Source organism: Anser anser (assembly GCF_964211835.1).
Source record: "Anser anser genome assembly, chromosome: 24".
NCBI classification, from domain to species: domain Eukaryota; kingdom Metazoa; phylum Chordata; class Aves; order Anseriformes; family Anatidae; genus Anser; species Anser anser.
Genome location: NC_139745.1, coordinates 1264339 through 1286081, shown reverse-complemented (window position 1 = coordinate 1286081; position 21743 = coordinate 1264339). Strand labels below are relative to the sequence as shown.

Sequence of the window (21743 nt, the reverse complement as noted above, 5' to 3'; positions counted from 1 at the left end):
TCCCCTCTTTCTGGGCCTCTCCTTTCCTCCCCTGCTCCAAATAAGCCTCTGCCTCCTCCCCCAGCGCTAACCCCTGCGTTCAAGGCAGCGGGACGCGCGTCCAGCTGCGTCTCCGCAGGCGGGGGCCGCGTGTTCCCCGGCCGCTACCTCCCGGCCGCTGGCAGCCGCGGCGGCGCAGGGCCTCCCGGGCTGCCTGCCAGCACCGGCCCTGCCCACGGCCCCGCAGCCCGAGGGAGAGGCCGAGGGGAGGCCGAGGGGAGGCCAGCGAGCGGCCTACACGGGCGGCTCGGCCGGGAGGCACGCGCGCAGCAGGGCACAGGGACGCATGGGGCTGCTCCCAGGCCGGAGGCCGGGCTCCGCTGCGGCTCCCGGTGCTGTGCAGCGGGCGCTGTGCAGCCAGGGCTCTGCCGACCCTCCCTCGAGCAGCCCGCCCGCCCTCCGGCCTTGCCCGCGCTGTGCATGGGAGGCGGGAGGAGGCCCTGCCTGGCACCGAGGAGCGCTACCCACGGGGAGGCACAGCGAGCAGGCAGAAGAGCTGCTGAACTCTGATGTGGACGGAGGAGGAAGTTGCACCAATTCCACTTTCTAAAAATAAGTCGAGTTCATGTTCCCGCAGCCCGGAGGCTGCCGCTCTTTACATGCTGAGTTGTGTTTTTTTTGTCTCGTTGTGGCAAATTTTAAAAAAAGACGTTACAGTCCATCAAAATGCGGCACTGCTTGTGCGATCAAATGTACGCGCTTCTAACAGTCCTGGTTATTCCAGCGTTTCTAGGAGTGACCTTGAAGGATTACCCACACGGAGTGTTTCCTAGAGGTTTCTCTAAGCTGTTCTTAAAGATTTTCAATAGCGGTGATTCAGACTTGCTTCAGCAAGCCACTCCAGTGCCCGACTATTCAATGATTAAGAAGCCTTGCTTGGTATCAGACCGCCGAGGCTGTGTTTTAACCTCTTTGTTTTGACATTTCACCTTCTCCCTGCCAGGCTGCCAAAGGGAAGAAAGATTCTCTAAATTCAAAAGCAATCGTATGTCTAGGGTTTGGTCCTTTCTGCCTTCTGCATCAGTGTTCGAGTGCCTGCTGGCTCTGTGTGCTGCTCTGTGTTTAACCACACGTGTGTGACACTCGGGGAGCCCTGGTCCTGACTCCCGTGCTGTGTTGGCCATGGCTTGCAGACCGTCATCGGTGCCGGCGTCAGTGGGAAAGCAGTGCTTGAGGTGAAAAACGTTTTATTGAAATTGTGCATCATGAATTCCCCAGCTGTCTCTTATTTCTATAGAAAAATGCACATCTCGAACACCGTATAGTTTTTTGTTAGTAATACATTTCATAAAAATCAACAGCATGGCATTAAAAGTTGCATTACTTCAAGACATGATAGAGAGATGCTGCTGATAAAACTGTTGCTGAGAAGGAAAGAGCAGAACATTGTTATCTGTCACAGGCAGGGCTGGCTTTTGTCTCCTTTGCCTGTGGTAGAGCATTTTATGAAATACGCATTTGCTATAGAAGTTCATGATCTGCAGCTAATTTCCTATTGCTTCCCGTGCTAAGATGGGTGTTTGCAATATCTTCAAGGCATTATCATAACTTTTTCATTTCATTTGTTGATAAAATCGTTATGATGCATTTCAGGGAGAGGTCTACGATTGCAATAGGCTGTGATTTATTCAGAAAGGGAGGAAAAGGGGTGAGGCACCCAGGATGAGGATTTCTGCCTTGCAAATCTTGGCTGGGCTGGGCTGGGCTCCCAGGTCCCTTCCAGCTCGGAATATTCTGTGGTTCTGTAAGACTTCTGCAACTCAGTTATCCTGCTTCCTTGCCATGTGTTTTCTGCCATCAGTTATCTCTGGGGCTTGTGTGTTTACCCAGGTTCTGTTTTTGTGCTGGGAACGTGTGGCTACTCCTGCAGTCCTGTAAGGAGAGGCCACAAACACGTGCAACTCCTTTACGGTGCCCTCGCCCTCCAATCTGCCAGCTCCTGGAAAGAGCCAGCGCTGTAGTATTCAGTCTCGTGTATTAAAACTCCAATTTACTTTCCATTTTGCAGAATTCCTTGGGGAAACTGTTCACTGTTGCATGGACCTAGAGCGAGTTTGCTGCTGCCTGATCAGCAATGCCTGTTCGTGCATGCGTACGCTCGCTCTGCAGGTCCGGGGCCGCGGTGAGAGCTCGGTGCCGGTGGCCTTTCCGTGGCAGGGGCGGCTGCCTGCTCTGTGCCGGCAGCCGGCCCTGAACTGCCCGGCACTGCCGTAGAGCAGCTGATGCAGCACGTGCTCTCTGCCACCAAACGTTAGGGTCGTTGTTAATTTAGTTTTAGTGGTTCTTACCAGTTCGGAAACAGCACAATGCTTGGCTCCTACCTTGTTCCCTAGAGGACAAAGTTCACAGTGTCCGTCAGGTTCTTGGTGCCCTGCTCTGTGTTTCCGTCCTTGTGCGCAGGTAACTCGGCATTCTGTCCTCTAGCAGGGTGCCTTCTGTAGGTTACGTCGCGTGCAGTTGACGTGGCACAACCCAGAAGATGTTGGTGACTGATGGCCGGTAGGTGCCAGCTCCAGCCGGGTGGGTCCCACCTCGCTGCCCGCCTGCAGCCCGTCTCCCTCTCCGAAGGGCAGTGAGCCGCGGCAGGTGAGCGGTTCTGCTGCCTTGTCGCACGGCCCCGGAGGTGAGCGCCACGCCGTCAGGTCAGCGGTCCCTGGCAGGGTTTTGGGCTGACTGCGCGGTGCCGCGTGTCCCCAGCACGGCAGGAGCCTGGCGGCCGATGCCGGGGTCGCGGCTCGGCGGTGCGGCAGGGACGGGCTCTGCTCTGGCATCGCCCAAGCCCCCGCGGCGTGCGGCTGGGCCGTCCTGCTATTGTTCGGGGATTACAGCGAGGCTGAGGGACAGCTTTGTTGTCTTGGCTCGCTTTCCATTACTCTGAGCTTCGCTCTCATCTTGTGTCTGGCACGATTTCTGTTTGTGTATGTGGCCGTGTACGCTCACTGCTATCCACTGCGCCTCACCAGAGGACTCGGTCTGGGTCTGTTCAGTTATTTCATATTGTTGTCAGCTGGAAAATCTGTAAATGCCCGGTGATATTTTATGGCTCTATAAGCTGTACAAAATGTCCAGCAGGTAGTTTAATGTCTAGCAGATACACTCTGTAAGAGTGCGTTTTTTTCATTAGCTGTTTGGCAGCCTCTGAGCATACTTTCGTAGCTGCAGGATGGACTTTTGGTTGCTTGTGGTCATGATTTTTTTTTCACATTGGCGTCTCCCGTATGTACATGTTATTGCCAAAATCAGAGATTTAACGGTGTCTTGTGCAGAGGACGGTGGAAGGCCTTGCGATATACTTTTTGTTTTCCAAACTCTTGGCCGTTCAGGAATGTAGCAACTTTTTCTTTACATAATCAAAAGCAATCTGTTCAGGGGTTCTTGCAGGAACCGGCTAGTGAATTTTCCTCTCTGGGAGTAATTCTCTGGGGATAACGTTTCTCTGTACTGCTAGATTGCTCTTTCTTTTCTTATTAAAATTTACGGAAGTTTTGATGAGGATTTGTTAGAATTCCTTTATTTCCAGACTTTGCAGCTTGTAGAGGATATTTCACCTATTTCAGTAGATTTACAGTTTTGACTCCTGGGATTTTAGCTCCTTCAGTCACAGATGAGACCGGAGTTATACACAGGATAAAAATAGAAAGCAGTAATTAATACACATCCTCAGTGAGCCTGGCTCTTCTGGTCTCTCTTGACATGTTGCACTGCTGCAATTTCCTCTCCTTTTCCTATGAAAAGATGAATTAATCTCTCTCTACACGAGAGAGAAATAAAACAAAGAGGCTTGCTTCCTGCCCTGGCGCGCCGCTGCCTGGGGTCGCGGTGGGTTTCTGCGAGCTCCCCGCGCTCCGCGGCCCCGCTGCTGGGCAGGGGGAGCGGTGGCACGGCCTCGGCCTCTCCCTCTGTCCGCTGTCCGTCCGTCCGTCCGTCCAGGGCTGGCCGACCTGCGCTGACTCCCTTCTGCAGGGGCACACCCGGGTTTGTGCAGCGGTGCTCCGCACCGTGAGGATGCGGGAGGGTTTTTCTCTCGCCTTTTGCAGGCAGGGCTGAGCAGCTGGGGCTCGTCCAGTCCTGCTGCCCGTTGGCACAGAAGGATCAGGGCCGCAGGGGTTAGGGGGAAGAGCTGGGCTCTGCATCTCGCTCTGCAGCTTGGCGTGGAGACCCCGGGGCATTTCTGAGCCCCGGGGAACGCCGCTGCCTGGGGCCGGGTGAGGGATGAGAGCACCTGGCGCAGGCAGCGTGCTGAGAGGCTGCTGTGGTGCCGAGCCGTGCTTATGGGTACGGGTTTTCAGCCTGTGCATTTTCCCAAGGGTTATTGCTAAGCACTCAATTTAACTATTAGGATCAGTTACAGAAATAAAGCAGAAGACGGGAAAAGGCAGCGCTAGGTTTATGTAAGCATTGTCTTCCCCCACGCCTGCAGTACTTCAGCTCCCTAGAGAGAGCAGTGGTTTCGCCCCTTGCCATCAGGGCTGGTTGGCTCTCATCTGCTCCCTGAGCTCCTGTTTCCCTCTCTGCAGTTTCGGTGGAAACACCTGGCCCTGTGTACCTGGCCCTGGGGAGCGTCCTCCTCTGGGCCGGAGTACTTGGAGGTTGGAAGCTGATGTGGGGATTGGGTCATTTCCTTCCCCTCTCCTTCCAAGGCTCTCCTCACTTCCACTTCTGTTGTCCCCCCCCTAATTATCATCCTTTTTTAAATTTAATTCCCCCTCAAGCTTCCTTTTCCTGCTTACTGTTTCCTGAGAATATTATGCTGAGACTTTATCAAACTTGTATTATGAGAATTAGTTAATGCAAAACCTTCTTCCAAGAATTTTCGCATCCAGCTTGCAGCATCATTGCACAATCAGCGGTGATGCTTCCAGCAGAGACACAACTGGAAGTCAGACCTTTCTGTTTCTGCTTGCTAGGGGCATGGGCATATATTGTCTCTATGGAGCTAAGGTACATTCATTTCATTAATCAGTATTACAAATCATGGATGCATTTATCCACATGATCCTTTCTTCCTGTTTCTCCCATCCCACAAGGAGCTTAGTTTTTAAGTAAGATATGACCAAGGATAGAATAAGTATAAGGCTAATTATCAGGGTTTTGTAGAGTATGTATACCAGGTAATGAACGTAGGCTTATGAAGAGAGTGCGTGGTGGGGCACGTTTCTGCTGCCACCTGCATCCTGAGTGTAACTGCCCTCTGGAAAAGCTGCCACAATTCACTACAGGACCTGCCGGAGCCTGTGAGAGAAGTGTGTGCCTGTGTTACAGCCAGATGACAGTGATATGGAAACGCTGCACTTCTTTTTTACGTGCTCCTGTTTAAAGTCTTATTTAAAGACCTTGAAGCATCCTGCTGTATGCTTTTGTAGGGCTGACTTTGTAATGGTCATGGGCAGAATCCCATCTGAAGGTCTTCTGTAAGCCATCTGCTTTCATTAATAGCTTTTGGATTTGGCACACAGCTCAGTGCAGATCAAAATAGCCACATTGCTGCAAAACTTTCTGTACTTAGTTCGGCCCTTGTGCCTGCGCCGCAGAGCGCGTCGGTGTGCGCCCAGCTCTGCACCGCTCCCAGGCGGGGCTCCCTGCCCGCAGGGCGTCGGGACGTGGCCGTAACACGCCCGGGGTCGGGGACTGCGGAGCACACACACCTGGTAACTTCTCTTGTCTGCTTCGAGGCGACCCCAAGGGCTGGGCTGGGCGTGCTGGCACGTTGCTCAAGGCAGCTTCCGCTGCCGTCGCCCAGCCAGCCCTCTCCTAGGGGCAGATGACTGACTTGGGGCTGTGCGAGTCCTACTGACACCAAATAATTATAGCCCAGATGGCTCGGTGGCAGAAACGTTAGCCTAGGGCACGCAGATTCAGTCCCCCGCTTTGGCACGTTCTTCCCGTGCAGCGCGTTGTAAGGCCTTCGGTGCCCTGTGTGTGACAGGGGCCTCGCCGCTCCAGGAGGCCTGCCCTCCGTGATGGCGTCTGTCGCGGCGCGTCTGGGAGAGCTGCTGCACGTGTGGTGGCGGCGCGGTTCGGAAATCCCCACTTAACGCCAAGAAACAGAGACCTCCAGTTTTTCCAAAGCCCCTCAGGGAGATTTGTGGTGAGCCACGGTCTCGATGGCCTTGCCGACCGCTGCGCCTGCAGCGTTCCTCATCCAGGGAGGAACAACAGCAAGGCAGAGGCTGAAAGCCAGCGGCAGGACCAGCAACGAAGGCATCTGCTGGAGTAACTCAGGAGTGTAATGAAGCTTCGTTAACCCAGTCGTAATGAGAGGGATCGGTTCTGTATGATCAGCCTAAGTCTGCTCCGTACAGGCGTCTTTGTGGTGGGCCGTTCCCGGCCTCCTCAGCCCAGGGCTTCGCTGCAGGCCTCAGAGGCTGCGCTGCTTGACCCCGCCGGGCCTGGGGGGGGTTAGATCTTGCACCATTTTGTTGTGTTTGTTTTCTTTAAGAAGCAAAGCAAAACCCAGCTTAAAACAAAAGAGTTCTGATTTTTCTAGGTTTCATGTGTGCATTTCTTACAGTGGTCAGACCCTGCACCCGTTCTCAGGAGGACTTGAAGGGCCAGCTTTCTCACTCCCATCTCCATAGAAGTGGCAGACACGCAGCAGGCCAGCTTTAACTCCCAGCTCATCAGCAGAAAAGCGTGTGAGAAGATTAAACGTGTTTTATAGGGGCTTCCTATCAGCAGTCTTAAGCCAGACTTTCTAAACTGGCTGTTTTTGTGTTGTTTTTTTTGGTTGGTTGGTTGTTTTTGTTTGTTTGTTTAAGTTCTTTTCTCTCTCTGCTTTGCAGCCTAGATATCCTGTTCCTGGAGCGTACAGAAAGTGTAGATTTTATTGCAACCTTTTGAAACTTCATGGAGAGCAAGGTCTGTTCACCGTGACACAAGGCAAGATGTTTCTATTTGGAGCCAAGGCCCACGCTGCTGGGTCTTTTTTTTTTTTTTTGAGAGAGAGAGAAACAGAACATTATTGGAATCCTGCAAGGTTTTATTTCATTTCCTCCACAGTCTTGAGAGGTGGTAACTCCTGCAGCCTCCCTCGTGGCGGTGAGTGATTCCTTCCAGCGGTCTCTGGCTTTCACCCCCATCCTGAGCTGCTGGCTTTCCCTTGAACTCGCCTCAGCAGTGTCTGATGATCTAGCTGTCATTTTCCAGGAGGCTGACCCATCTCCTCTCCCCTCCAACCTGAAGGTGTTCAGGAGGAAGTCATAAAGTTGATATTTTCATTGTAGAGACATGGCCTATCCAAGTTTTTTACATGTTCTTTTCTCTCTTAAAATGTGTTCTCCCCTGAGACTTGGCTCGGGGCTAGAGAAGTGTATTGCTTGTGATCACATCTTCGAGACACCTCAGTGTCTTAACATCTGTCACAAGAATGTGTTTCTGAAGAGCCAGTCGTGAGGTCTGGAGTTTATCAGTCCACTTCTTACATGGTAGAAAGATAAAATTAGTTCCAGAGAGAGAAAGAGAGAGAGATGTTGGAAATGACACAAAATCCTCCTGGTAAAAAGAGAAGTAATGGTTTGCAGCCATCGGGTATTTCAGATCACACGAAGGGATCAGCGCTCCAGATGGAAATACTGACGTTCATTGTTACAGTGTTTCTTTGAAAAATTTCCTAGCATGAAGCATAAGGACCCTTGAGACCTAACAAGGGGAGACGCTCCCAGAGGTACTGTCGCTCCATCAGCCTGCGCTCACTGCTGCCAAAAGGCAGCTTTGCACAGACAAGAAGAAATAAAACTCCGGGCTTGTCCAGGAGGACGATAACAAGGAGGTGGAAGGAGATAAATCTATTGGTCAAGATAAATTCTGGCTCACCTCTTCAAAATTTGCAGCTATTCCCTCTTGAGAGCTTTCCTTCCTGGTCCAGCACAAGCATGTGCGTGTTGCTGCATTTCGGTACCCATTACTGGCTGTTGCTGGCTCCTCGGAGGCTGGTGTTCATGGGCTGGGAGCTGTCTGCTCCTCGATGGTTTTAGACCAGCAAAACTTGTGGTGTCTGCAGGTCGGGCAGAAACCTGAGGAGCTAAGTCTGGTGGGAAATCGGAAGAGGAAAGAAGTGCCCCAGATCACATGCTCTCGTTTTCCAAGGAGGCTGGGAGTGCTTTTCTCCACTTAGAAATTAAAATTGGTTTAAAAAAAAAGAAAGTGATGGTAACGGAGCAGGCTGGCGTGGTTATATACGTGGTTGTACACGTTTGCTGACCAGGTCCGTGCCTGGCTTCCTGGTCAGGTTTGGAGCACTCTGGCCGCGGTGTGCCCGCGGGGCAGCTGGGCTGGAGCAGGAGGCGGTGCCGCGGGGAGCGCTGCCCTGGCACCACCGCGGGAGCTCCTCGGCGATGGCCCCTCGCTGTGGGCACGTAGATGATGTTTGATGGAAGGGTTCCCCTGCAGAACAACTCAGTGGAGGCAGAGGTTGCGCGGAGGGGGTTTTTACCAGCTGGGCCCGTCGTGGTGCTCAAGAGCCGTGCTTGTGGCGGGGGGGATCAGTGACTGCAGGCATTTTGCGTTATGAGGAGCCCTCAGGGCTCTCTTGTGGCTGTCCCATGGGATCTCAAAGAAGCGTCATTCTCACAGTCCTCTGGCAATGCGCAGTTTTCTTTTCTTCGTGATCCTAAGCTGTGGGGTATGTATCCACCCTACTAACACCATTTTTCAGCCTCACTGTTGGTAGTTTTCTTCCTCTTCTGTCTGAAAACATCTTGCCTGCTGGCAACTGCATTGTCCAGAGAGGTCTGAAGCTTGGCACGCTGTCAACAAGCCTTCAGTTGCCCATTCAGTCAAACAGGGTAGTGCTGTGAACTGACGTGGCCCCCATCCCAAGGTTCACCATAATCTTCCTCATATAATAGGAAGTCCAAACAACCCCAGGAAATAATTCAGATGCAAGTGGTGCGTTTAGTGGAATAAAGAAGTGCCTAGAAGAGACACTAAGAATCTCAGCTATAACTCCTTTCATAATTATGCACTCTAAAGGAGCAGAGGCTTTGTAGATAAAGAGATTACATGCATCTTACGAGGTCTGTACAGCTGTGACAGTACCTTCCATCCGCATTTTTTCACTTCTTGTTTTACTGACATCGCAATTGCAACGTTTAGTGCAAGAGTATCACAGAGCAGGCTGCCCGTAGCCCTTGAGGTCCCTTCCAATCTGGCACAGGTAAATTGAATCAATCTCCCCTTGGGGATGATCAGATTTTTTGGTAAGAGCAGTGGCTGGGGGGGGCAGGACTTAATTAGATTAAGGAGCTGTTCAATGATGCTTAGGATGAGGACTGCACGGCGTGTGTGCTGAGCGAGCGACAGCCTGAGCCAGAGCCCTGGGATGTCCTTCCCAGCTTCCTAGCTGCTGCCTTTATTTTTACACATCTTTCTGCAACACTGACGTAGAGGAGAACAGGAAAAAGAAAAGTAAAATACACCCGAGGTGTAAATCTCGATGCAACCAATTCCGGGGGCAGCGGGAAGGTGGCAGAGCTGCGCCTGGTGTGCTGCCCGTGGCCGGGTGTCGGCAGCCAGGTGGGGAGGCACGGGCACAGCTGCTCCTTGCGACGGGCAGCAGGTAATGCGGTCGTGTGCTGGGCAGGATTTGGCTGGTCAGCTTTGGAGTGAAGCGTGAGTACCACCGGCCTGTGCGGTGCAGACTTGGACATAGTTAGAAATGCCGTTTTGCTGGTTTTTTAACGTTACTGATCTCCTTGTCTTGATAACGTCCTCCACGAGGAAGTTGTATGTCTGTTAGTTCCCAATAAACAACAATTCCTTCTCCCGGGTACATACTTGTTATTTTTTTATAGATTATAGGTTTGCCCTGCTGCCATGTGGAAAGGATAATTTGGAGTCCCTAATTCACTACTTTCACGCCGTTCATTATTTTATATGCCTCTCCGGAGGTCTCTCTCCTTTTTATTACTAATCAGGTCTAGTCTTTTAAGTCCTTCTTTGTGTGATAGTTTCATTTTACAAAAGCTGAACTAGTTTATATCAACTCAGTTGATGTGATCTTACTGATATCAAAGGTGTTTAACAGCTGCAGTCCCGTGTACTGGTTGCAAGCTGAACTTAAATTGTGTCAAGCTCTACGCTGCTTTGCTATGGCAAGTGGGAATGTTTGTTGCAGCTGTCTTTAAATTTAAATTTGGATGTCTTAAATGAATTAAATATGAACATGAATAATGCAGCTGGTAACCTAGCCTTTCTGCAATTAAATGCAAACTTTTTCATTTTGTCTCTATGCTTCCAGGTTTTGATATGCTGCAGTATTTGTACTGACTTTGCTGTCTTGTAGGAATGATGGGGAACTAGAGCTCATGACAGTTCAGTGGAGCCGTGGGCACTTTTGATATCTTGGTGAGTGGAAGTTGTTTGGAACTGTGAAAAAGGCACTTTATCTACTACAAAAGACAGCAAATAAGTTGGTCGACTAAAGTTTTAAGGTAGCATCCCATTTAAACGAGTTTGTACCTTGATCTGTCCTTTCAGGGCGTGAATTCTGGAAACCAGCACCACATAAAACTGTGATCTGTGCTTGCAAGATAACCTTGATAGACACAAGTATGAGAAATACAGGTTTTGGCAATGAAGGGAGTTTCAGTTCTGGTACGCATTTTTGTAGAAGTGGCAGGCTCTGGAGATGAAGTATTACGGCACGTGCTGGGCTGGGTAAATCTCAGCTGCTTCACCTGATTCAAAAGTGAGATTGTCCCCTTAGTGACACTGACCCAGCCAGCAGGTTCTCCTCAGGTGCCTGTTTTGTCTCATGCCTTTAAGGAAACTCCTGTCTGTGTGAACAGCCAAGTTTTCCCCTTTGGATACCGAGCTGTAGCTTCTGCTGTTTATTACTGTAGGATTTTCTTGGTCTTTGATTCCTGAACAGTGTAAAAGACCGCATACACCCGTACCGCGTTTCTTCCTGCCCTGCCCATTAGCTTGCCCGTTCTGACGTTCACTTTCTTCTGTCTCAGCTGAAGTCTGTCTTCTTCACGGGGGTGTTTCAGACTGGCGAAAGCCTCTGGGGTGATTCCACCTCTCACCTGATTAGATATCGGCGAAATAAGGTTATAGCCTGTTTCAGGTCGGAAGGAACTTCGGGATTTTGCCTGGTCCAAGCCCCAGCTCAACATTCACATCTCGTTCTCTTCCATGACATGAGATCTTATCAGGAAGCTCTGTACGGTGTCGGCTGAGGGTCTGGGCAGTTGTCTTCGTGCTTTACAAGTAGTTGGGTCTCTCTCCTGACTGTCTGAGCAAGGACCAAGTGTGGAGTTATTTCGTCTTGCCTGCTGAGCTTTGGTCTTCCACAAACGGTGTCTGAGCATCTTGTACACACTCATGAATTTCTGCTGCACGTGTTCCTGCAGGGAAGGGTTACACGTCCCTGCCGGGTAGGGCTCTGAAGTACTGAGGCTGAAGCAGCTTTTCAAAAGCCGTCTGAGTGGCGCAGAACGGGTGGTCCAGCGCCAAGCGGGAGAGATTTATGGGCAGCATTAGGTGCTTCAGAAAGTCCAGGTCCGCAGGAGCCGAGCAGACATCGGTGGTGCAGAGCCAGAGATGGGGAATGCTTGTCTGCTGCCTTTATGTAACACCTCGCGCCCTGGGGTTTATGGCTGGAGGACTTTTCCTGCCGTGACTGCTCGCTTTTAATAAAAATGACAGACAAAAATTATGAAAAGAAGCATTAAAAGTTGTAAATAAGCTTTCACATGTTGATTGCTTTCAGGCATTTAAAGGGAAAGAAACTTTACTCTTTTCATAAGTGTGCACAAACACACACACTGTTTATGAGGGAGGCAATAAGAGACTACTGTGTACCTTTTGCTTCAGATTAAAAATCAGCTATTCACTTTTTTTTCCTTTAGTCTTATTTCAGAGTTTTGCTCAATGTTGCCAGCACCGCACCTAAAGACTGTAGTTTGCAACATTTGTAGAGAAAGCTGAACTCTTCATTTCTCTTAGATGTGGAAAAAGGCCGATTTTCGGAACCAAAACCTGTAGTCTGTCCGGATCCGTACATAGCCCTGTCAGCAGGAAACTCGGCGTAGCGTCCTGGTACGGCTTCCTCTTACATCCTGCAGCCTGACTGCCCCACTGTCAACAAAACGGAATTATATTGACACAATTAATCTTTAATTAGTTAGTGTAGTGTCAAAACACGCTTTTACTAGCTTTCCTAAGGGCTTGTTTGTGGCTTAGCCATTCGTTTAGATATTTTCTGGCGGGGTTTGCCAGGGCTGGGGTTGGGGCTTGCTGCAGTCGGGAGGCGCTGCCCTGCGCTGCAGCTGTGCGGGAGCAGCGGCCTCCGTGCGTGTCCAGAGCGCACCTAACGGCTCCCATCTCCAGTGACACTTGCTTTTAACAAGAAGGCGAATGCTTTTTCTTGTCAGGGGCAGTCTGGCCAGTTTTCCTCCAGTCAGGAAAAAAAAAAAACAATGCAACTTGGACACTCGTTGCAGTAGTAATAGCAAAAATATTTCCTGGGTCATTGTCCAATTTCTCATCCTTATTACCCAGAACTGCTGTGAGCAATTTGAATCGCAAGTGGCGAGCTGGGGATTGCGGTGCTGCTTTGCCAGAGTTAATGTTATGTTTCCATGTGTTTTCTTTCATAAATTCCAGCTTTGCCTCCCTTTGTTAGCGAGCAAGAGCAGCCCCCCTTCCATGTGCACACTCGGGACCTGCTGTATAGTTAGCACAGAGACTGGCATATGCTCTTCTTGCTTATTTATGCTGCTCCCACTGCCATAAATTTGAAGTTCTCCGCATATTGGAGAAAGGCTTTTAGTTTCAGTGGGCTTGGAATGAATTGTCTGTATTCGGTAGGAGGTGTTTGTGCAACCTGGGGTGAAAGAGCATCTATTTTCTCCCCGCTGTGTAATTAGTTAATGTTGCAGATGATTGTATGCTCCGGAAATGGGGAATTTTCTCATGTTTATTTCTTTTGTCCTAGACATCTTCAGTTATCTAAAATCAAGCCAGTCCCAGGATAAGGACAGCAGCAGGTGATATAATGCGGAAACCAGGCCCTCAAAAAGGTGAGCGGTGATGCTTGGCATAGACAAAGGCCCGTTAGCGAGCTGCTCAGACCAGAGGAAGGAGCACACGCAACAGACCAGGAGGCCAGCCGTGGGGAGGGTGGGGGGACGTGCTGGCTGTAGGTGCAAACAAAGCTCTGACGAGGGAGTTTCTCGTCTCTGGCAGCGTGCAGGGAACGCTTCCATCGGTTCCCCACCGGCAGCCAGCGTGGCTGCGGCCGCCCCCAGGATGCCCGGGCTGGCCCCAGGGGTCCCTGCAGCGGTGGAGCCCACCCGGCAGCCCCACCGGCCTCTTCCTTCCTCGTCTTCCTGCAGCAGCGGTCGGGGAGCGGAGGGTTGGGCGCCGGGGGAGCCCCGGTGGCCCTGCGCACCCCTGCGGCGCTGGGGCACGATGGCAGGCGGGGCGCTGCTCGTGGAGCTGCTGCACACACCATCTGCTCGTGCTCCCAGCGTGAGGCAAACTGCTGCTCTGCTGGCACAAGCCTCCCCCTTCTAATGAGGCATGAAACCGAAGACCAGCCTACCTCGTGGAGATGAAATTCATTACAGGCACTTACCTCTCGCGGCCTCGGTCTCTCGTCCCCTTGCCCGCAGCTGCGGCGAGGCGCTCAGGACAGCCACGTGCCCGCTCCCCGCGTCCCGCTCCCCCAGATGAGAAGGGCCCTGTCAAGCAGGCTGCCCGCAGCTGAGCCGCCTGGACCTCGTGCTTAACAAATAATATTGATTTCCTTTAGTGCTGGTCCGTACATGTGCGTTTGACGGGAGTGATCTCATCACATGCGCTTCAGAGCGTGGGGGAAGGGAGCGCAGCAGAGGAGGGCGCATCCTCCGCAGTCCTTTGTTCACATCTGCCGCACGCACACAAGGCTTGTTGCAGGAGATTTCTATGCTCAATTTCTCTCCTTCCTTTATTTTTTTTTAAACGTCTCCTTTGCTTCTCTGGTGGTTCATCTTACAGAAGCATTATCCTCTTCCTAACACTGCTTGTCCTTTAATGAAGTGAAAATAAATGAGGGAAAGCGGGGAATGGGGAGAGCGTGCTGCGAGGCAGCTGGAGGGCTTGGCAATAAAAGAGGCAGGTTGATTAGTCAGCAGCGCGGCCGCGGCCCTGGCTGCCTGAATTTAGCCCCGCACGCAGCTTGTCCTCTCTGCCTCGTGGAGCAGGGTGCCACCAGGCAGCGTGACCCGTGCCGCGAGCGCTGTGTCCTGTGCTGCGGCAGCAACACCCGTGTTGTGTGCAGGTGGGTCCCTGTCCTACTTACCTGCTTCTCCAGCAAGGCATTGAACTTTTGCTTTTTTTTTTTTTTTCTATTCGCCTCCAGAAATTCTTGCGTTTTTCCCCTTTTTCTGCCTTTGCAGCCTGCTTAATGAGGATTTTGCATGGTAAAGGTTCACAATAAAACGTAACTCCACCTGCAGAACATGGCAGGAGGCAGCTCTGAGCACACAGAGGCTGCTACAGAGCTACCCTGAGCGCAGCGTTACGCATCCCGGAGGCTTTTCTGTTTGTTGCATGTATACCTGGTGTCCTTTTGCCTTGCTCTCATCAGGAGATAAGCAGGGTACTGTCTTGCAAGGGAGTGCAGTTACAGGAAGGGTTTCCTTCCAGCTTTTTCATTCATTTGCCTCTCTCTGAGGAGACTCTGGCTGGTCTACCTCTAATGGTGCAGGGGCCATGCTCCATATGGCCCTCTTGTTCCTTTAAGGGATGAAGTCTATATTAAGTCTTCCTGTGCATTTTGCTGAAAAGAACATGTCATGAAGAGAAGACTGCTAAAATAATGGTCCAAAAGCAATTTTAAACGCCTTAAGATTATCCGCTTAGCAGCAGCTCATGGCCTGCCTCTTTCAGCTGCTTCTCCGAGATTTCAAAACTTTTTCTGCGCTTTTTCTGTTTTCTTTCTTGTTCCTTCCACAAGTAGTTGCTTTTCACGGGGACAGATTTTGTAGAGCACTCCCAAATTCTTTTTTTTTTTTTTGTTGGTTGGTTGGTTTTGTTTATAATAGCCTATAAAATGCCTTGTAAGATAAATGAGCGGGGCTGTAGCAGCTAAAAGCGCTCGTGGGCACGCATCCGTCAGCCAGCAGCACACAGAGGAGCCCGCGGTGGGCCGCTCGCTCAGGGCAGGCTCTGCCATGGCACGCTGCTCTGGCATCCCTCCGTCCGGCTGAGGGCTGCCGGAGGGGACGAGCATCGCCCGTTTCTGGCCGAATCTGTCTTCCAGAGCAGTCTCGAGAAGTTCTTTTGCCCAAAGCTGTCGTGATGAAGACAGCTCTGATGAGATGTCCATCAGAGAGCCAGGGCTACGCTGCTGCCCTGGCGTGTGAGGAGGACGCCGTGGAGCCTGATGCTGTCCCTGTCGGGGCGCTGTGCGGACGCTGGGAGAAGCGCTGATGAGCCCCGGCACTGGAGAGCGCCGAGGCTTTCGCTCCCTGGGCGTCTTTGTGCGCTCGTGGCTGGCCGCAGGAACCCGGAGGCGATGAGCGAGCTGCGATTCAGGCTCCCCTTCGGGGCGCACGGCATGCATGCCGCTCGTTTGTAGCGACCCTGGCTTTTGTCTCTCGTGAGCCTTGATAGCTCTTCGTGCGCTTTCAGTGATGAAGGTCTGTCAGTTCGCTGTTTTTCTCCTTTTTGCTTGCCATGGCAGAAGAATATTGGATGGTGAGGGCTAGGCAGAGGCTGCAGTGCAGAGGCCTGGTGCCAGGTGGCTGAGCTGGACGGAGGAAGGAGATTTGGACAAAATCTCCCTGCTCTGGGCATAACCTGCGTTACCCGGGTTTGTGTCAGCAAGAACAGGGAGGTCATTTCTCTCCTTTGAGGTGGCCCATGCCTGCAGAGCAGGTGATGTGAGCTGCTAATGTTGAAGAGAGCGTTGGCTGGCTTCCCTCACTGACATGACTGCTTTATTTCTTGTCTCAGCCATAGACTGGAAAGATGGTAAAAAGCACAAGTACAGCCGCCCGTCAGAGTCTCCCTCCCAGTACCAAGGTAAGACAGCATGCTTCCCTTTCCTTTCCTTTTCTTTCTAAAAGCTTATGGAGTTGGCTTGGATCTGGGAAACTACAGCATGCCAAGTTAGTTTACAGAATAAAAACTGCTTTTGGGCAGTCCTCATGTGTTTAACTCTGACCACAGTCAGCAATTGCTGAGAAGATGTCAGGGCAAGCACTCGGCTGAGGCAGCTCGTTCTGAAATCAGGCAGGATCGAATAGCTGTTTCTTCCTGCCCAGCCGTGCATGCCAAATGGGTGGCTCTGCCACGTTTTTACACGTGTCCAGGATGTAGAGAGCTTCTTACTTCTGCATGAACTTCTCTTGGCGCTCACGGCGGCGGCTGCTGCCTGCGGACAGGAGCCCAGCGAGGCAGCCTGGCGCAGAGGCAGCGGTGTGTCCCTTCGGGCAGGGCCGACGTGCTCCCGTGCAGGGCACCTGCAGGTTGTTCAGGAAACTGCCAGCTCCTGCTGTCTTTGCTGGGAGGGATGCAGGTGACTTCCAGTTTTATGGAACGTACGCAAGGCTTGTATTTTACTTATATTTATCTTAGGACGGTGATGTCGGTATTTCCCACCGAGTACAGAGCAACAAGAAGCTAAACGGTTTCCTGAGCTGAACCACTTCTAACAGGAAGCATGTGCTTGCCCTCATGGAAGGCGCTCCGTTGTTTCTTAGAGCCCCTGTGAGGACCGGGAGCGGCTGCAGTGCCTTGGGGCTTGGCTGTCCCAGACCCTGATTCAGGGCGGTGGCTGTGGGTCGTTGTCAGCCCTCACCGTTCTCCTTCCGGGCATCTGACCTGTCCTTACCTACCCTTGTACTGAAGTCCCGCGGATCACAGTTTGGGAAGGTCCTTCTCCAAGGGCAGGCAGTTCTTTAACACCTCAGATAAAGTCCTGGGTCCTGTGTCACCCCACGCAGAGCTCCAGGTTACATTGCAGGGTGCTGTCACAGCTCCCACGCGCTCTGCGTGGTGTCCCAGCAGGGCGTTGGGTGCTGCGCTGCTTTTCCCTTTTTGCTGCGCTGTTTGCAGATGCCAGAGGGCTGGCTGCTGTTCAGAGGCAAGTGCAACCTGAGACGGAGCTTCCTGTGGAATTCGGGGGGGGTGCGCGCCCGTCCATACTCAGGCTAACCATGCACACCAGTCTCCACACCTCACTGCGTCTCAGGGTTTCAGAGCTAAGGAGGAACTACTGCAGACGTGCTTCTGTGTGTGTGCGCGCTCAGTGGGCGCATGGCATAACAGCAGAGATCAGACATCAGCCCCCTTCCAGAACCTCTGATCAGAGCATCACTACCGCCTGCGCGGAGCTTGGCTGCACGGCGAGGGGTGTGAAGCTGCAGCAGCTCTCTGGCACGAAGCGCCCCGCCGTCCAGGCTGGAGGGATTTCTGCTCAAAGCTAAAATTGAACGGGAACACCTCTGAGAAGCAGCAAAGCAGACGACGTGTTGGTGTTTGAAATCTATTAGTTTTGGCTCACGCGTTCTTGCATTTCTTGTGAGCAAGGCAGTGAGTAAGCGGTATCATGGTATCAGCTGGAGCTGTTCCTGATGGAGACCGTGCGGCCGGGCTGCCAGTGGAGCGGAGTGCCTGGAAAGTAAAGCAGGTAGGAGGTGCAGGAGCTGTGCCGTCGCGCTGGGAGAGCTGGCCCCTCCGAAGGCTGCAGCCTGGTGTCGGGGGCAGCCCCTGTCACCTTTGGGTCTGCGAGCACAGCCGCGGCTCTCCTACTTTTTGTTCTGAGTTGGCTCCGACTGCGCTGCTTTCATGTGCTGCCTTGACGCTAGTTAGCAGACACACATATGGGCTGCAGACCTTAATGGGATGCCTTGATCTGCGTAGGGCACGCTCTCCTTCACAGATGTGACCTGAAGCACACATGTATCATTTCACTGGGATTGATGACCCCTCGGGAGCTGAAATGCTAATGGAGCCCAAACCAGGCTTGGTTAAAGATACAAACAGAAACTCCATCTTCATTTAAATTCTGGGCAACAGATCAACGTTAAATGCAACATGATGAGAATACAAACACAAGGGTGCAGAATTGCATTGTTCACAACTACTGTAGTTTGACCCCTTGGGTGTGTGGAGTGTTTTGTTTGTAGTAAATATTTTTAAATGTTAAGACATCAGAGCCCCAGTCTGATGCTCTGCCCGCAAGTAATATCTTCCTTTGGCGTTAGCACGCAGTAGGGCACTTTCCAAAGGCAAGCAAAAGTGGCGGGCAGTTGTCCTTAATAGGCATTTTCACAGCCGACTTACAGGGAGCCGTACAGGTTTGTAATCCTTGGCTTTTGTTTAGCTCACAACTGCAATTACAGCGACGTGGTGTTTCTCATTAACTGTCCTTCTCTTGTTCCTGCCTGAAAAGAAGATTTGATGTACGTTTTACCGAGGAACACGGTCTGGCCAAACAAATGATCCCTCCAGCCTGTAGGGGTACGGCGTTCTCTGCAAGGGGGTGGCCAAAGGGGAGGCAGAGGCCAGGGAAGACAGAGGGTGATTGTTGGACCAGTCGGGCACCTTGCAGGTACTGCTGGAAGGAAGCTGGCAGCGAGCAGGGGGCAAGCGTTCCCCTTGGCTTTGCGGGGCAGGAGAGGCTGTCGGTCCCTGCAGACGGTTCTGTCCTTGGCGCCCCTGCCCTGTCACCAGAACGAAGCGCTGGTTTTGCATGAAGCAAAGCCGCTTACTGGGAGCTGGAGAAGAGCCACCAGCGTTTTTTGACCAACACTCAGAAAATATTCTGCAGTGCTGTCTGCCCAGGCCAAATAAGAAGACAAAAACGCCCTGTCCCCCCACAGCGAGACACCCGATTTATTGACATGTGTCAGGGCTCGTTCTCTGCTCCCTGGTTAAAAAAGCTTGAAGAATCTCCTCCTTTTCTCGGTTTTACTGACAGCTCTCCCTTTGTTGTAGAAGCCCGACTTTTGCTGTGTTATGCCATTTTCCTCTTCCTGCATTGTTAGGTTGAAGTTGATCATATTTGGTTATGTTTTAAAGCACTTTGAAATTCCCAGTTGAAAAGCATTGTATCATGAGCTAAACATTTTGCCTGAAATCATTTAAAACCGTTCCAGCATTCTGTGAAGGGAGCTGTGCCGAGGCCGAGGTGGTGCCCTCTAAGCTCAGTGTGCATTTTCTGTCCCGTTATGAGTAATCCTGCAGCAGACGTGCCGTCTCTAATTGTGATTGTTGTGCTGGTTTTACGGAAAGAAATTACCCTCTGTAAGCAGGGAAGGAGGGCAGGTTTACCTCTGCTGTATATCCTCTGTCTTTTTGTTGGGGTTCGGCGTCTTTCTGCTGCTCCTACTTTTCTTTGCAAAAGAAGTCATCAGAAATGTGAGCTGTTAGTAGCTGCAGTTCTGCTGTGTGTGTGTCTTCATACGGCGGTTGAGTCCCAACAGGCTCTAGAATTAATCTCAAATAAGTTCCATGTCCAAACACTATTTTTAGAGGCACACAGCTGCCTCAGAAATTTACTGCTCCTGCAGGAATTTTACAGCATTGATCTCGACTGCAGGGTGAGCCGTTGCAGAGAGCAAATGGCCTCGCTTGGTTCGGAGTAAGTGAAAAGTGGAAGGATTAAAACCAGAACTAGTTTTAATAGTGAGGGATTGAAACCAGCTGAGGGGAGGATGAGCTGTAATTTTTTTTTTTTTCTAAATAAAATTGTCAGAAGCAGCTGATGCTTTTTAAGAGGCTTGCTGAGGCCCCGAGGCTTGCACTCCTCATCCTGGTATCACCACCAGGTGCTCTATGGACACGGGCTCCAAAGGGCTGAGACAAGCCCAGATCAGGACCCAAACTCAGGGGTGGGGAGCAGCACGGTGCTTCATGGCAGGACTGCTGGGCTTGGCGTGGAGTCCTCCGTCTGGGTTTGCTGTGGCTCTGTACTGACTACACGTTATTCAAGCAAAGAGTTTCATGGAGTTAAAAATCGTATCTTCAGTTAAGCCCCCCGAAATTCCTGTTTGTGAGAGCACCGCTGCAGTGAATCCTAATTTCTTCGTTCGCCCCCGTGTGAGACTGCTGGCTGAAAGGAAGCGCGCGCCCGCGGGTGGGATGGAGAGCTGCTGTCAGAGTCTGCAAACGCAACGCGTTCAGCCACTGTGGCAGCAAAACTGTATTTTTTCTGTTCTTTACCACTGTATTTGGAAGAGCGCTAGTTATCAGCACGGAGGTGGCAAGAAAGCAGTGTTTCTTTTACTTATTTGAAGCCGGTGGATTATCATGCCCCTGGGGCTTCTGTGCACGGGAGGCAGAACTGAAGCGATGTGTGCTGACCCCGGCACCCGGATTTTCAGAGGTGTGGTATGCTCTGCAGTAGCTGAAATGGCTCTTAATGTAGCTTTTGTTTTGAAAACAGACTGATTAAAAACTTGACACGAATAGGGGAAGCGGTAGCCGCTCTTTAATTGTGCTGCCACCAATGCTCTCGAAATGACTTGAAAACAGCGGTCTCCTGGGAGCCGTTCGGATGAATACAAGCTAATGTCATGCTGGAAGGATCCTTTCCCAGCTGCTCAGCTTAAATGGCAGAAGTCATGATTTGCTTGGATCATGGGAGCTTTTAATTCCTCATTTAATAACAGGTTTCCCTGGGTGCCATATTGCTTTCGCCGTCGCTGCTGTACGTGAGAAGCGGTGCAGGCGTGATAAAAGCAACGCTCGGGGGAAGGGGCTTCGCTGTTGGGTGGGGGCTGCTCTGCTCCGTAAACCCCCGTCCTGGGAAGCCCTGCTTCCATCCTGCCCAAGCCGCGGACTTCGTGCCCACGTCAGGGAATGAATCGCTGAACTGACCTGTCCGCTAATCATTTCTGCAGGGGGGCTGGTACCCGCTGGGAGCTGCCGGTTGGCAGGGCAGGCCGTGGGCATACTGGACGGGAGAGCCACAAAGTCAGCACCTTGCAAGGTTTCTGTTGCTCTGGGCTGCTTTTAGCTCTTTGCCCATAGTGACCGTGCGTAATCCCCAGGCAGAGCAGCGTTTAATGAGTGATCCTTAAGGGGCAGTTGTCTGGCGGACTCCACGGATCCCCATCTGTGCTGGGTATTTTATGGGAAGATGCGGGCTGTTATCCTCGCTTTCTGAGACCCTCCGTCAGCAGCACGGAGGCAGCGCGATGCCGGAGGCAGCGCCATGCTTTGTTCTGCCTGTCAGCTGCAGTTGTAAATCTTCTGTGGTCACAAACATCAGAGGATCGTGGTGAAAACACGTTGCCTGTGAGCACCTCCTCTGTGAGAAGTGGAGAACTGCTGGCTCTAGGACTCCAGCCATCTCTTTTCTGAGCTTTTTGTCCATCAGATCCTATTTGAATCCCCCCCCTTTTTTTTTCCTTAGGTCACTTCACCTGGGAGAAATACCTGAAAGAGACATGTGCCATCCCAGCTCCTGCCCATTGCTTCAAGCAGGTAAGAGGATGAATGAAAACAAGAAATCCAAGGGAGATGGGTCGTTTGCAACCCGGGAGTTTTGTGCCTGGGGTGGCCCCTTTTTTGGCAAGGAAGACGCTTAAGGATAACAGAGCCTTAATAGAAATCATAGTGTGCTGAAGCAGAGATGAAAAAGATAAGTTTAGGCACTGCAAATGTTAACATAGCACAGAAGATTTAAGTCTCAGATGTGAACGGGTGGGGACACAAGAACAATTTTTTCTCTGCTGAGCACAGGCCCTTGGAGAAAATGTTTT

At 51.6% G+C, this 21743-nt stretch overlaps 1 protein-coding gene across 14 annotated transcripts in view; it reads left to right on the top strand.

Annotated features, from left to right (window-relative positions):
* SCMH1 (Scm polycomb group protein homolog 1) overlaps positions 1-21743 on the top strand; it is a 69843-nt gene that overhangs the window by 5292 nt on the left and 42808 nt on the right. For 7 of the 14 annotated variants that reach the window (XR_014575180.1, XR_014575181.1, XM_083810218.1 and 4 more), the window contains exons 2-4: positions 12980-13064; positions 15985-16053; positions 21395-21465. Coding sequence is in view for 11 of the 14 variants with exons in the window: in XM_083810218.1 (XP_083666344.1) it covers positions 13040-13064; positions 15985-16053; positions 21395-21465 (165 nt within the window). In the remaining 3 variants the exon portion in view is untranslated. Of the gene's footprint in view, positions 1-10321; positions 10384-11891; positions 12082-12979; positions 13065-15984; positions 16054-21394; positions 21466-21743 lie in introns of those variants that run through there. The other 7 variants (XM_083810221.1, XM_083810220.1, XM_083810219.1 and 4 more) reach the window with 7 other exon arrangements.